This window comes from Barbus barbus (genome assembly GCF_936440315.1).
Source record: "Barbus barbus genome assembly, chromosome: 40".
In the NCBI taxonomy this organism is placed as follows: Eukaryota; Metazoa; Chordata; class Actinopteri; order Cypriniformes; family Cyprinidae; genus Barbus; species Barbus barbus.
In genome coordinates this window covers 2,468,286-2,482,474 of record NC_136718.1, presented here as the reverse complement: position 1 = coordinate 2,482,474, position 14,189 = coordinate 2,468,286, and the positions used below count along the sequence as shown (strand labels likewise).

The following is a 14,189-nucleotide window of genomic DNA, read 5'->3' as shown; positions in this document are numbered from 1 at the left end:
ACCTCAGAATAAGAGAGAAACAGACTAATATTAGGGTAGATGTCACTCTTCTAATGTAGTAACAAGTACATCAGGTGTTTTGGGAAGTGTTCCCGGTTCCAGTTGACCTGATTAATGCAGCCTAACAATCCTTTAACGGATTTGAATTATAGAAATGCGATAGTGTATTATGTGTAAACCAGGTTAAAGAGATGGGTCTTTAATCTAGATTTAAACTGACAGAATGTGTCTGCTTCCCGAACAGTGTTAGGTAGATTGTTCCAGAGTTTGGGCGCTAAATAGCAAAACGATCTTAAAATATATACATTGTTTAATAGGCAGCCAGTGCAGTGTTGACAGAACCAGACTAATTTGGTCATACTTCCTGGTTCTAGTGAGAACTCTAGCTGCTGTATTTTGAACCAGCTGGAGTTTGTTTATTAAACGTGCAGAGCAACCACCCAATAAAGCATTACAATAATCTAGCCTCGATGTCATGAATGCATGAATTAATGTTTCTGCATTTGACATTGAGAACATAGGTCGTAATTTAGATATATTTTTAAGATGGAAAAATGCAGTTTTACAAATGCTAGAAACAAGTTTTTCAAAGATTGCTATCAAAAAGTATGCATAGGTTCCTAACTGATAACGAAGAATTTACAGAGCAGCCATCAGGTATTAGACAGTGATTATTACATGCAAAAGTTTTTGGTCCAATAATTAACACCTCTGTTTTTTCAGAATTTAGCAGTAAGAAATTGCTAGTCATGCAGTTTTTGATATCAACTATACATTCCATTAGTTTTGCAAATTGGTAAGTTTCATCAGGTCGCGAAGAAATATAGAGGTGGGTATCATGAGCATAACAGTGCAAGCTAACACCAGAAACACAGTGTCCCCCTGTCGTCGCTGCATCAACACTACTGCGGTTACTGAAACCACACCTTCTTTCTCTGCGTGAACATTTGGGTGGCACACAGCAAGAGTGGTTTATAGACAACTCTGAATGTCCTTGAGTGGACCAGCCACAGCCTAAGATTGAACCCAATCAAATATTTCTGGAGAAACCTGAAAATGTGCATCTGCCCCCATCCAACCTGACAGAGCTTGAGAGGTGAAGAGGTGAGGAGAGGAATGGCAGATAATTGCCAAATGCTGATGAAAAAAAGCTTGTCACATCAAACAAAAAAAGACTTGAGGCTGTAAAGGTGCTTCAGCTAAATATTTAGTTAAGGGTACGAATACTTATGCAATGTACTAATTCCAGTTTTTTTTATTTTTAATAAATTTACAAAGTTGTGAAAATTCTGTTTTTGCTTTGTCAGTATGGTGTACGTGTAGACGTGGAGGTGTAGATTGATGTGGGAAAAAAGTAATTTAAAGCAGTTTAACATTAGGCAGCAACATAAAATGTGAAACAAATGCACTGTATGTTACAGATGCTATTATGAAAGATGTATCCACCTTATTTTTCAAGTAATAAGCCATTTTCTGTGAATGTGGAAATAATGAGAATAGTAACAACATGCAGTAAATTCTAAAACGGTTTGCGCTACAAACTAATGTGTTCATAATTAAGATTATATATTCAAATAATATGGTAAGATACACCAGTTTGAAATATCAAGCAGCAAAATGAGCTGTTTTGTACAGCTAAAAATAGCTGGACGCAGATGAAACTGGAAGCTAGACCCATTCATTTGTGTGTTTTTTGGACATAATTTCAGTCTCAAAAGGTCAAAACTGGATCTTCCAGTGAAAACAACAGACTTCTCTCTCGTGACTTTTGTAGGCCCTCTGCAATCATTTAGTCCCCTTGAACTCATTCATCCCTATAAGCTCACCTTCAACGGCTTTTTATCGTTTGACATTTTTTACAGGCTTTATCAACATCCAAAAGTAGCTGTGCATCCTGGGTATATGTATTGTTTTGCCAGTAACAGACATTTCAATCAAACTGGTAAGTAATTGTCAACGTGTTCAACTATACAGTACTCACCATATTCTTAGCACACACTTAAAAATAAAGGTGTTTCACAAACCTTTTTTGTCTAAATGGTTCCATAAAGAACCTTTAACATCTGAAGAACCTTTCTGTTTCACAAAAGGTTCTTTGTGGCGAAAGAAGGTTCTTCAGATTATAAAAAGGTGAGAAAGAGATGGTTCTTTAAAGAACCTCGGACTGAATGGTTCTTTGTGGAACCAAAAATGGTTCTTCTATCAGCTGCAACCATTTCCAATTTAAACCTGTGCAAAAACTGTTATGCTGCTTGAAAATGCAAACTGGCATTTGGTATCATCATATCATATTAAAGCAGTAGTTCACCCCAAAATGAAAAATTGCTGAAAATGAACCACACAGTCAGTGGGTGCCGTCAGAATGAGAGTCCAAACATCACAAACATCCACACCAGTCCAGAGATTAATATGTTGTGCATTATGTCCTTTAAGTAATTATTGTAGTCATAAACAACATATATTCACCGTTTAATGCACTTTCTTTTAGTTATTTACCTACAGCAGCTAATGAATCGGAAGTATTGCACATGCAAATAAAGGGTGGATGCACAATACCAAAACAGACATTAAAACCTTTGTGTTTTGAGGGGCTATTAGGTATACAAACAGACTTTTTTGCACTGTTTTGGCCTGTCTGCTGCTGACAGTAGCTGGTGCCAATCAGTGTCAACTCCTCCAGAGTCATTAGTCACATGGCATATGGCTTAGATTATTGGCTCATGAAAGAGAAAGCAAAGGCGAAGCTTTCTCCAGGTATTACAGACCTGCTTGTGCTAAAATGTGTTATTTATTCACCGTTTTATTGGATGTCAAAAATTGCGGTTTATGAAAGTGAAGCCCACATATAGTAGTTGGATTTCTTGATCAGCAGAGCTGAAAATGCATTCTGCTTTTAGAAATCATTGTGCCCGATGGCAAAAAGTCATATAGGCTGTGTATAGTCTATCAGTTCCTGAAAGGGAGAGTTCACCAAAGATGAAAATCATTTACATGCATGTCATTCCAAACATATGACTTTCTACTTTTGTGAAACAAGATATTTTGAGAAATGTCTTGTTTTATTTTTTTGTCTATACAATGGCAGTCAATGCTAACCAAAACGGTTTGGATATAGTGAGCAAATGATGAGTGTTTTCATGTTTAGGTGCATTATCACTTGAAATAGCCAGTAGCCTTTAGTTAGCCAAGCATATCACGTCTAGCAAATTACTGCTTGCTCTTGCTAGTCAGAAGCAGGTCATATTTATCATTTCTGGGAGGTGACATTCTCAATCTAGAGATCATTTTATTGAACAATTATATATATAGTGCAAGATGAGTCACACAATTTTTGACCCGTTTTGCTTTAATAGAAACACTGTGAATGTTAAATGTGCAATACTGAACATATTGTGTAACTTGGCAAATATATATTTTGCAAATACTAATAGAGCAGAAGAATGAAGATGCAGGAATAATTGTGAAATGATTTCTGGTTTGTCAAATGCAATGCAGAACCAGGTTTACTGCATTTTATCAGACCTGCTGGGCAAACTATATCAGCAGCTAAACAATCGCATGTTTTCCTGATCTCAGATACTCATGAGCAGCAGCTACGTCAATATGCCATTCGCCCAATAAATTAATATGTGCAACCATTACAACTCTATCTTTTAAAAGGGTTCACACACCTTACGATCAAAGAATGTCCATCTAGTCCTTCCTGATAAATCGTCCTATTAAATGAGTTATATGATATGAAAGTTTTCATTTTGGGCTGCACTGTTTTAATCATTCAAGCTGCTACCATGCTGATGTACTTAAACTGCACATTCATTTTATTTGTATATTTTTGTTAAATATCTATTAAAACTGCTGTGTGAAATATGCTTTTATCGGCAAGTTTGAAATGCTATGTGAAGTGACAGCAACATGGGTAACGCTTTACAATAAGGTTCATTAGTAAACGAACTAAGAACGAACAAGACTTCTACAGCATTTTTTAATTTCAGCATTTACTAATGCATTATTAAAATCACAAGTTGTTTCTAACATTAATGCACTCTGAACTAACACTAACTGTACATTAACAAATATTAATAGTGTAATAAATGCATGTTTGTTCATGTTAGTTAATACATTGTTAAATGAAACCTTATTGTAAACTGTATGCAGTGAGAATGCAATCTGAAATGGGAGGAGCTTGAGCTAATAATGTTTAGCTGTTCAACTCAAGCTCCGCCCATCAGCTCCGCAGCAAGTACCAAGAGAACAAGTTTACAATCATCCCATTGTAGCAGTGTACTACCTTTATTAAAAATTCTATCAAGTTACAGAATTATAACGGAGTTAAAAACAATTTCACATTTGAAAGTTTAAAACACGTTTAGTTTAAAAATTAAAATGGTTTTCTAGATGAACTTTTAAAGCAGAAATGCATCAAATTGTGAAGAGTCCACAACCATATAGATGGAGATTTTGGACCAAGCAGAGTTGTCTGTGGTCAGGGCCAAAAATGGAAACCAAATTCAGGACAAAACATTGCTATTTAGAAGTGAAATGTTAAGGAAGATCTGATGCAATTTATTTCTAGTCGTATAGCACCCCTTCTAGTCACAATGGGGAATTGTATTGGTTAAAAAAATACAGCCACACAGAGATATGTACGAATTCTTTATTACCATTTTGAATATAAATTCCTGCAGTCCACAATAGAAAATGCAGAGTGTATACATTGAAAAGACTGATCCCAAACCAGTTGTGTGCATGGGCACATAAAAACAAGACATCAGTATTGAAGGGGCATGTTAAAAATCACTGCATCAAACAGCCATAGTACCATCATGATCTACTAAATGGGGGCTCAGAGCTAAGCAACTAGCAGGATAGTTTATTATAAAGGAGAAGGAAAAAAAAGCCCCAACCTTCAGGTGCCACACTAAGTCATTTTGTCCATGATATAACAAATCAAAACGTCAATTCAGTGCACCAAACGAGTATGTATAGAAAAATAAAGTAAAAACACACAAACCTATATCTCTACCACAGTCTGTGAACATGTTATGCATCTGTCTGACCCAATGCAGTCATTCCTGTGGTGTGTCCAGACGTTTATATACGAAAAAAAAAACAGTTTCTGTTCACTGATGCATACTGCTGTAAGCGAAATCAGTTTAAAAACGAAACGAAAACACAACAAAAACTACACACCGGAGACAGCTGTATATGGATCAGAAACAAACACGCTTGCCAAAGGCTGCACTGAGACCAGTTGAACATCGTCAGGAAAGAGAAGAGTAATCCGTCATAGGCTGTTGTAAAGTGAGGTATGAATGTGACGGTCAAGTCCAGAGTAGAACTGACCTGGTTGCAGTATTCCGGGTTTAATTAACCAAGTTTGTAGCAGCATTAAGTTCTGAGAGGAGACCCAGTCACTGGACCGATCAGCGTTCCCTGACATGGAATTTAACACGTCAAAAAAAAAAAAAAAAACCCAAAACACATCAAGCGAAAGTCGTCTGAGTGGACTGTAATGGGACAGAAAAAGTGACACGGCTGGGAAGTTCACAAGAAATTTGCGAGCAAATGGAATGATCTAGCATTTTCTAGTTAAAAAATATATATATATATATTAAGTGTTCGCATGTGTAATTCATGGATTTGGGGCCGATGCAATTAAAAGCACTGCTGGTGTCTAATCATTTGCGGTGCCTTTTTTTGGAGCAAGGATCAGTTGGTGGTCATTTAGTCATTTGCACAATTAAAACCAATCGTCGTCCTCCAAAAACAACATTTTTCCGAACACGGCCAGACGAGCAAGCTGTTCCTTAGCACATCCAGGAAGCAGAACTACACTGAGAACTGACTGAAACGGACTACGTAGCTTTCACACACCAGTAAATTTAATCACAGGAATCAGCGAAATCATGATGGTGGCGAGTTGGCGGAGGGCATTATCAAAAAAAAGAAAATTAAAGTCAAAAAGTTCTCACGACAATGCATTCAATGATATGTTGATTACAAGTTAAAAGTCCTCTAGATTATGCACACTCAAAAAAGAAATATGCTCATTTTATTTCTAGCTCGAATCACGAAGTAGCTAAAAAGTAGAACTGGAGACATCGAGTTACCACACACGCACACACAACCCAAGTAAAAACAAACAAGTAGGTCAATTCACCTTTGTCCAGTACACAGCAACATGAATTTCACACAACCTACCATATTTTAGATTTAGACGTGTAAAAATAAACTTGAATTCTCAAGGCCTGAAACTGTTGTTTGCGAAAAGAGAAAACTTCAGTATTTTGCAAATCGCTTTGTGTCAAGCCGCCATCAGAGCATATCTTTGTCCAGTATAATGACAGACATTTTCGACCAATTATCCATTGAGTGCGAGACATACGTACACGCATACACGTGTGCATGCATCCATGAATGGACATACAGTATTTTGAGTCTTTTTCCAGTGGTGTTACACAGAGAAGGCGCATGAAGTGTGCAAGCCTACCTGACGCTAGGGGGCGCTAGAGCGTAAAGGTGAAATGGAGGGTGAGGGTGGCACTAGTGTAAGGGGAAGAGGGGGAATGGGTGGGGAGGGTCAGTCCAGCTCTGGTCAACAGGAAGAAATAACGTTGGATTGTGAGGTAGCACAAGTTGCTAGTTACTGTTCCTCTTCTTCCTCCTCCTCTTCCTCAGAGGACTTAGATGGCTGCTCCTCCTTCTCCTGAAGAGAGAGAGACGGCAACAAACTATCAGATGAGGAAGTGACATTTGCAAAATAAAAGGGAATGCAACGGACCTTTAAATTGGGTTAGATATTAGCCATATTCAATTTAACAGACGTACAGTTTTTACAATGGCACGCACTGTATAAAGGTCTTAGATCATCATTTTTCAAATCGGTATTACAGAATTTAGCTTGCTTAAGTTTTCAGAAAGAGTTCTCAATTTCATTCTTGTCAATTATTAAATATGGCCCTATCCTGACATAGGAATCATTTGTATTTCAGTCCCACTTTATATTAAGTGGCCTTAACTACTATGTACTTACATTTGAATAAATAATTTGATGCAAGGCACTTGTGCAAATACATGTTTTTACATTGTGCTTATATTTCTGACACTAAGCATTTCCACAAAGTGTTGAAGTTGGCATCAAAGTGGACACATGCAAAAACACTCCTCTTAAAGGGATAGTTCACCCAAAAATGAAAATTGTCGTTAATTACTCACCTTCCGTGTCGTTTCAAACCCTTAAGACCTTCTGTCATCTTCGGAACAGAAAATAAGATATTTTTGATGAAATCCAAGAGCATTCTGACTCTCCATAGACAGCAAGGGAACTACCACCATCGTTAAATCAGTCCATGTGACATCAGGGGTTCAATCATAATTTTACAAAGCTAGGAGAAAACTTTGTGCAAAAAGAAAACAAACAACGGCTTTATTCAACAAACACAAAAAGCATTCTCGTTGCTTCGTAAAATTAGTTGAACCCATGGACTATTTTAAACGATGCCCATACTACGTTTCTGGACCTTGATCGTGGTAATATCCTTGCTGTCTATGGAGGGGTCAGAGAGCTCTCAGAGTTCATCAGAAATCTTAATTTGTGTTGTGTTTCCAAGAAACAAAAGGTCTTATGGTTTTGGAACAATATGAAGATGAGTAATTAAATGACAGAATTTTCATTTTTGGGTGAACTATCCCTTTAAGACATTAAACAATGGTCACAAAGTATTTAACATTTAGCATGTACTCCACTAAATCAAATCTGAGCCTCCTGTTTTCAAAGTTCGAATGACTAAGTGGAGGAAACGACCCGGCCACGATAACTAGTAATGACTCAAGGTTTGTGTGACTCAACTCGCCGGATTCCTGCGGACGTGTTTGAATGAGGAAAACTAAACATCAACTCCAGCGCCAGAACCGTGTCTCATGTGAGAGGAATGCAGCACAAAGACACGGGGCTGATGACTACACAGTGAGCTGTCGAGGAAACGGGGGGCAGCACTGGGCTCTGCCTGATTACATGCCAAACTGACTTAACAGCAAAATAAAAGGCTTCAAGATATTTGATCTGTTCTTATAAACAAGACCTACAAGAGAAACGAAGGGGGAGAAAGAACTGCAAGAAATTCCCCGTGAGCAGCAGCCAAATATTTTTGGTGTTGCCCATGGCAACTTCCCACCACACAAACACCCGTTCAGCCTTGCGGTTTTCACTATAAATGCACATGAAATGCGCTAAACGGAAGACAAACAAAAACTCACTGCTTTCTTGGGCCGTCCTCTGCGTTTCGTCCCTGCAGGTGCCGAAGCAGTTGCTGTTTTCTGAAAGAGAAAAAAGAATAAACACGGTGCTATGCATGCAGTTGAGCACCAGAGGGCAGTGTTGGGCTCGTGCTGGCGTGCGGCCCAGGGGCAGCGAGTTCATTGGCTATTATATTGGAAACGGACATGAGCAGCACGCAGTGCACTTCAGCTGGCCAGCCACCTGGTCCGGAGCTGAGAGACAGCTGGTACAAGCAGGAGAGAAGCGGCAACACGCGCACACACAAACAAAGGGAGAGGCGGTGTGCATATGGGGTTGGGGAGGTTGGGGTGTTGGTGGGTCAGATGTCGTCATAATAGATGGAGGGGAAGGAAGGGTAGAAGCAGGGGGTGGGGTTATCGTCTCAGGGACTGCACTGCTGCTTGTGCACCTGCAACGCACAGCGCCTGCTATGCCACAGGAAGCCAGCAGGAAGTCAAAAGATTTAACCGGAATTGAGCAACTGGTTTTATCTGCAGGCTAAACAAAAACAGAAGACTGTTCTGGTCGCACATTTAAAAATATATACGAGGAGCCAAGAAATTGACTGTAAACAAACACGTTTACATTTAAACGAAAAAGCAAATTGGGCAGAATTACAGTTCTAAAATTAAAGGTTCCGAAAGTGGGATTTGAATTAATTCCATAGAACCACCATTTTAGGTTCCACAAAGAACAGTTCTTAGAAGTACCTTTGGTTACACTATTTTAAGGTGTCCTAGTTACTGTGCAATTATGCATTTAAGTACTGAGTTAATTAACTACATGTACTTACTATATGGTTAGGATCAGGTTTGGCTTACTTTAAATGTAATAATGCATAATTAAGTGTTATTATAATAGTAAGTACATGTAACAACAACAACTTAGTTTTACCAAATCATTTTCTTTATGTGATGAGCTAAAACAAACCTTCCTCTATAAAGAACTTTGTGCAATAAAAAGCTTCATGTTCATGGATACACAGACACCAATAACAAGTGTGATTGTTAGCGTGTAAACTCAGAGGGCCGGAAGACAGATGCAGGATTGTCGGCTTCTTGTCTTTGATGGCAATATTGTAGAGGTAGTTGGGCACGAAACCACTGAGACACTTCTACTCACTTTGCCCCGCGATGCTGTGGAGCTTGGCTTGTTCTTGCTGCCCTTTGGTCTTCCTCTAGGTCTCTTCGGTGTGGGGGATCCACTTGCCTCCTGCTGCTGAGGATTGAAAAGTATAAGTAATCAAACAAAAATCTGCGCACAAACTTGAGTTAACTGTGGGTTTCCACATACTACTGGTGGATAACTTATAAAGCATCTGCTGTTCATATTTAACACAACTGGTTGCTACTTTAAGACCAACAGATGGCATGCAGTCATTGGTTGCCAAAAGAGAACCAAATACACTGCAGACCACCACAGCCCAACTATCAGAGCTGCTCAGGGTCAGTGTAAAGAATATTTCCTGTTGGACATATGCACATGTAAGCCAACTGCAAATAATGCATACCAAGTCTGCTTCTGTCTTCTCAAGGACAGGAAACCAAGTTTACGTCAATGCAGACTAACATCAACATCATTTGATTTACAGAGAATAGAGCGTGAAAGAACAGCACTTGTTAACATTTATAGTCTTTCAGTCATTTGACAATTTTACAACTATACAATACAAAAGAGCCAGAAGAGGGAAGAAAAAAAATGGATTTGGTTGAAAAACTTAAATTGAAAAAGCAGTTGCATCCTAATTTCTGAAACTAACCACTAACAAATGCACAAACTGAATCTGCTAGAGCTGCTATATATATATATATATATATATATATATATATATATATATATATATATATATATATATATATATATATATATATATATATACACTAAAGAAGCTAAGACAGTGGTGACTAATAAGTAATCCATCTTGTATGATGGTGGCCATGGATTACTACTCAAAGGCTCTGATTACATGGGTGAGTAATAGAAACATTAAACCCAATGCACTCGAGGCCCTATGAATGACAGCGGGATGAACCAATCAGATGCTGGCATTTCCCGGCGGCCAATCAGTGCGCAGCTGAAACAGTAAGTGGGTTACTGCTGGTTTAAAGAGATCATGTTACAGGCCTTGGTCATTCTGCCACTAAAGATGACCATTGCACATGTTAAGCGTGTGCAATTGAGTTGAAGATGCACCAAAACAAAGATTAATATAGCCTATCGGTTAAGAGCTTTAGGAGATAATGTAGCACACTCAAAAAAAAGTATGCTTTGCTCAGCCCATGTGCAAGACCTTAAAAAAAGAACGCACGCAAGCATCATCTTAGCCCGACACAAAATAAAAGGCAGTGTTTTGGTCTCAATTTGAAATATACCGGGCCACTGAAAACCAGAACAGCCCTTATAACAGCAACGCAATACCTGTGGTGGGTGTTTTCGTGGTCTTCCACGTCCTCTCTTCTCTGCAGGAGCCACGGTGTCCTTGCCAGAATCACTCATTGTGCTTTACTGGAAAGCTGCATGCAAAGAGAGTCGCTCGATAAGCACAATCAATCAACAAACACGGTATCTCGTAATAGTACAGAAACTTTAAATAAATCACTAAAAGGTAGAAATTAACTTTACAGGGAGCGTAACGAACGAGCGCGCGGAACGACCGGCTTCCCGTTTGTTTACAACACGCGCTAGGCCTGAGCTCGCGCGAATACAACGGCTACAAACAAAACATATCCGAGCAGCTAGAGTCCGTTTAAACAAGTGTTTCTGAATACCTTGAGATCGCAGACCTGAAATCCGTCGGAAGCTCGCTGTGCTGCGGCGGAGCTTTAAAAGAGAAAGAGGCGAACGGTTTCTACGGATACCCCGCGGCTCCAGCGCGAACCGGAACACGAACACAGCGCGCGATTCGCGCCCTTTTAAATCCCCGAGCGCGTGAAAACACGATTCTGTTGTTTACACGCGAAGAGCTTTAAACGAGTAAAAAAATAAAACAGAAAAATAGCAAACAAAAATTAGCGCTAGGACATTGCTTTGCGTAAAACATGGTTTGAACGATTTTAAACTATTTCAGCCCTTTGTTTCGAAACCCCCAAGAGTTGAGTTTTAAACGAATCGCGATGTTTGTTGTATATAAAAACAAAGTTTCTTCGAGAAAGGAGTGGACTGCGTTAACTTACTATAACTCTGCGTAAGTAATAAATTACACCGAAAACCGCGCCACACGAGCCCGCCAATCTGTTTAGTGTTCGTTAAACCCCTTCAAATGTGCCTTAAAACAAACAAATCACTCCTGTTTCTGCTTCTTATTTTGTTCTTGCGGAGAATGAAAATGGCTAGAGCTAGCTTTGAAAGAAATGAGAGATTTAAACGTACCCTTTTAAAGGAGCGGTCGGGACGGCGTGTAAAGCAGAGAATGAATGAAACAATCGCCTTCAGAGCTTCAGGCTCTTCCACACCGGAAATACAAAGAGGGGGCGGAGACCGCGAGGAGGGCGTGCGTTTGAATTGTCACTAGCCAATCAGCTGCGTCGGTGGCAGAGTTCAACCAATCAGCTGCGTCGGCGCCAGACACAGCCAACCGTTTCGTTTGTAATGTTGTTACATGTAGGTTTTGTTGTTACCCCCTTTTTTCCTTTTTTTAAAGATTGATCTGAAATGTATTGTTATCCTCTTTATTTTAGCGCTAGTTTAGAATCACACGCAAAATGTGCACATTTACAGCAGGCAGATATTTATTCTTTTTAGAGTTTAAAAACATCATTTTGAAGACGCTTAAACAATAAAAAGAAAGAGTTTTGTATAACAAAATATATGTTTCCAAGTTTCCCATGAGACTGTTTTATTCTGGGGTTTTTTATTCATTAATGCAACGTGTATTATATTTTGTGGTAATATTTGCGCGTTTTTTCGTTGCAACAAACTTAAAAAACAAATAATATATATATAAAAAAAGGCATCTAAAAACCAAGAGGCACTATTGAGCTGGAATGCATTTAAAACTGTTAATGCTTGGATGAAAGGCCAATGTAACAAGCTCAGAAATTACTCATCAAGCTATAACGGTTTAATGAATCATCTTTTAGTTCCCTACTATATTTAAGTGACTAGAATTTGCTCTTTGTGAGTGCAATTGCTGTATAATTATTAAAAGCAACATTTAGTTACCTGCATGTTCTCCCATGCATTTCTTACTGCAAGACAAAAGAAGCTATTTATCTGGGACCAGTTGCATAAATATAGTGACTATGTTAAGACTATTAAGAACTAGTTTGACCAACTAGCAGTTAACCAAGTGGAAATCAAGCTTGAACTACTTTGTTATATTAAAATGTATCCTTTTTATGTAACTGACAAAGTTATGGCCAGTCTTGAAGATAGATAGATAGATAGATAGATAGATAGATAGATAGATAGATAGATAGATAGATAGATAGATAGATAGATAGATAGATAGATAGATAGATAGATAGATAGATAGATAGATAGATAGATAGATAGATAGATAGATAGATAGATAGACAGATTTTTATGCACTATCAAAAATAGCTCTGGTCTGATATAGCTAACATCACTGCATGCATTTAAAGAGATAAAATCCTGTGACTTGTGAAAGGCTGGTCTTTTCCTGTTGAAGGCTGTGGGCTAAAATTGCTTGACATTTACAACACAAAGCAAGGTGTGATGCTGCAGCTATCGGCACCCTGCTTTGGTCAATATGTGTATTGTGTTGCAATAGGAGTAAAAGCACAGCCTCTGGCGCATTTCACTGACCTGTGTTTTCACAATGGGCCATTTGGTTTACTGAGACATCTTTTAAATGCAAAACCATGCCACTTATATAGCATGCAAATAACATGACTGATTCCCCCATTCTTGCTGTTTACAGACGAGTCACCGTGAGTCACTGAGTATCCTCTAATCATTGTTTCCCCCTGTATTAAATAAAGACTTCTGGAATTTGAAACTGAAAGAATTTGTAAATTAAAGAGGGAGGGTTTTGATGACAAATAGACCAAATATTCATCAGCTTCCTGTCTAAGTAACTATTAAACTTGTTTGAGGTTGTTTTTCATGGGCACCGAGGCTGTTCTTTCTGAGACATTTGTCATGTTCACATATATACCTCGAGCAATGTGCAGAGGAAGAAGTATGAATGAACAGCTGTAATGGGTGTTTTCTTTCTGCTCAGCATGTGCTCTTCTGGCACACACACACACACACACACACACACACGGTCTATGAGCAATTCACAAATATTCACCCTCTTGCATTACGCCTTAAACCACCATATGGTTACACTTATTTAAGAATACAAATTAATAACAATGTCTTGACTTAAAGGGACTTAACTTGTATTATTGGACTTTTACAAAAGAAGGTAAAGGTATAGATTAATAATAAAAGCAAACTCAAAACAATTTATCAAATAAAAGCAGTGAAAATAAAATTAAATACAAAATATGGGTTAGGATCTGCTCAAATGTTTGCTTGTTCTCTCACTCTGAAGCGATATAAAAGCTTATTAAACGTTTCTATATGGTATATATTTGGTGTTTTGCCTTCATTTATAGAGGACAGGAAGTTAAATGTTTGTGAAATAATTCAGGTTTATTTGTAAAAATAATTGCATCAAATATTTGTTTTAGAACGCAGCAGAATGGTAATTAATTTATATCATTTATAGCCTGTATCCTTGGTGCTGTGGTTTAGCAAAGATGTATATATATTTAATGTGTATTTATCTATAAAATATCAAAAAGCACACATTGTAGTTGGCACACCAGATAGGCTATTGCAAGTTAAACTGTTAATGTAATGCAGTTTGTTCTTTTACAGTTTTCCAGGGCAACTTGTCCCACCTGGAATCCACCTAAAGCTGGTTTCTGAAAGATAACTTTTCCATACAGATGGATCA

At 38.2% G+C, this 14,189-nt stretch overlaps 1 protein-coding gene across 2 annotated transcripts; it reads right to left on the bottom strand.

The window, feature by feature from the left end:
* Positions 1-4,640: 4,640 nt before the first annotated feature.
* LOC306859639 (uncharacterized protein) lies at positions 4,641-11,739 on the bottom strand. 2 transcript variants are annotated; one of them, XM_079400763.1, is made up of 5 exons: positions 11,047-11,162; positions 10,697-10,791; positions 9,401-9,496; positions 8,257-8,316; positions 4,641-6,706 (listed from the first exon to the last, which is right to left on the bottom strand). In XM_079400763.1, the coding sequence occupies exons 2-5, from the start codon at positions 10,772-10,774 to the stop codon at positions 6,644-6,646; spliced, it is 297 nt and encodes a 98-aa protein (XP_079256889.1). In that variant the 5' UTR covers positions 10,775-10,791; positions 11,047-11,162; the 3' UTR covers positions 4,641-6,643. The 2 variants fall into 2 exon arrangements, with proteins under 2 accessions (XP_079256889.1, XP_079256888.1); XM_079400762.1 differs by lacking the exon at positions 11,047-11,162 and adding an exon at positions 11,648-11,739 and having other exon boundaries at positions 4,642-6,706.
* Between the last annotated feature and the right edge of the window lie 2,450 nt (positions 11,740-14,189).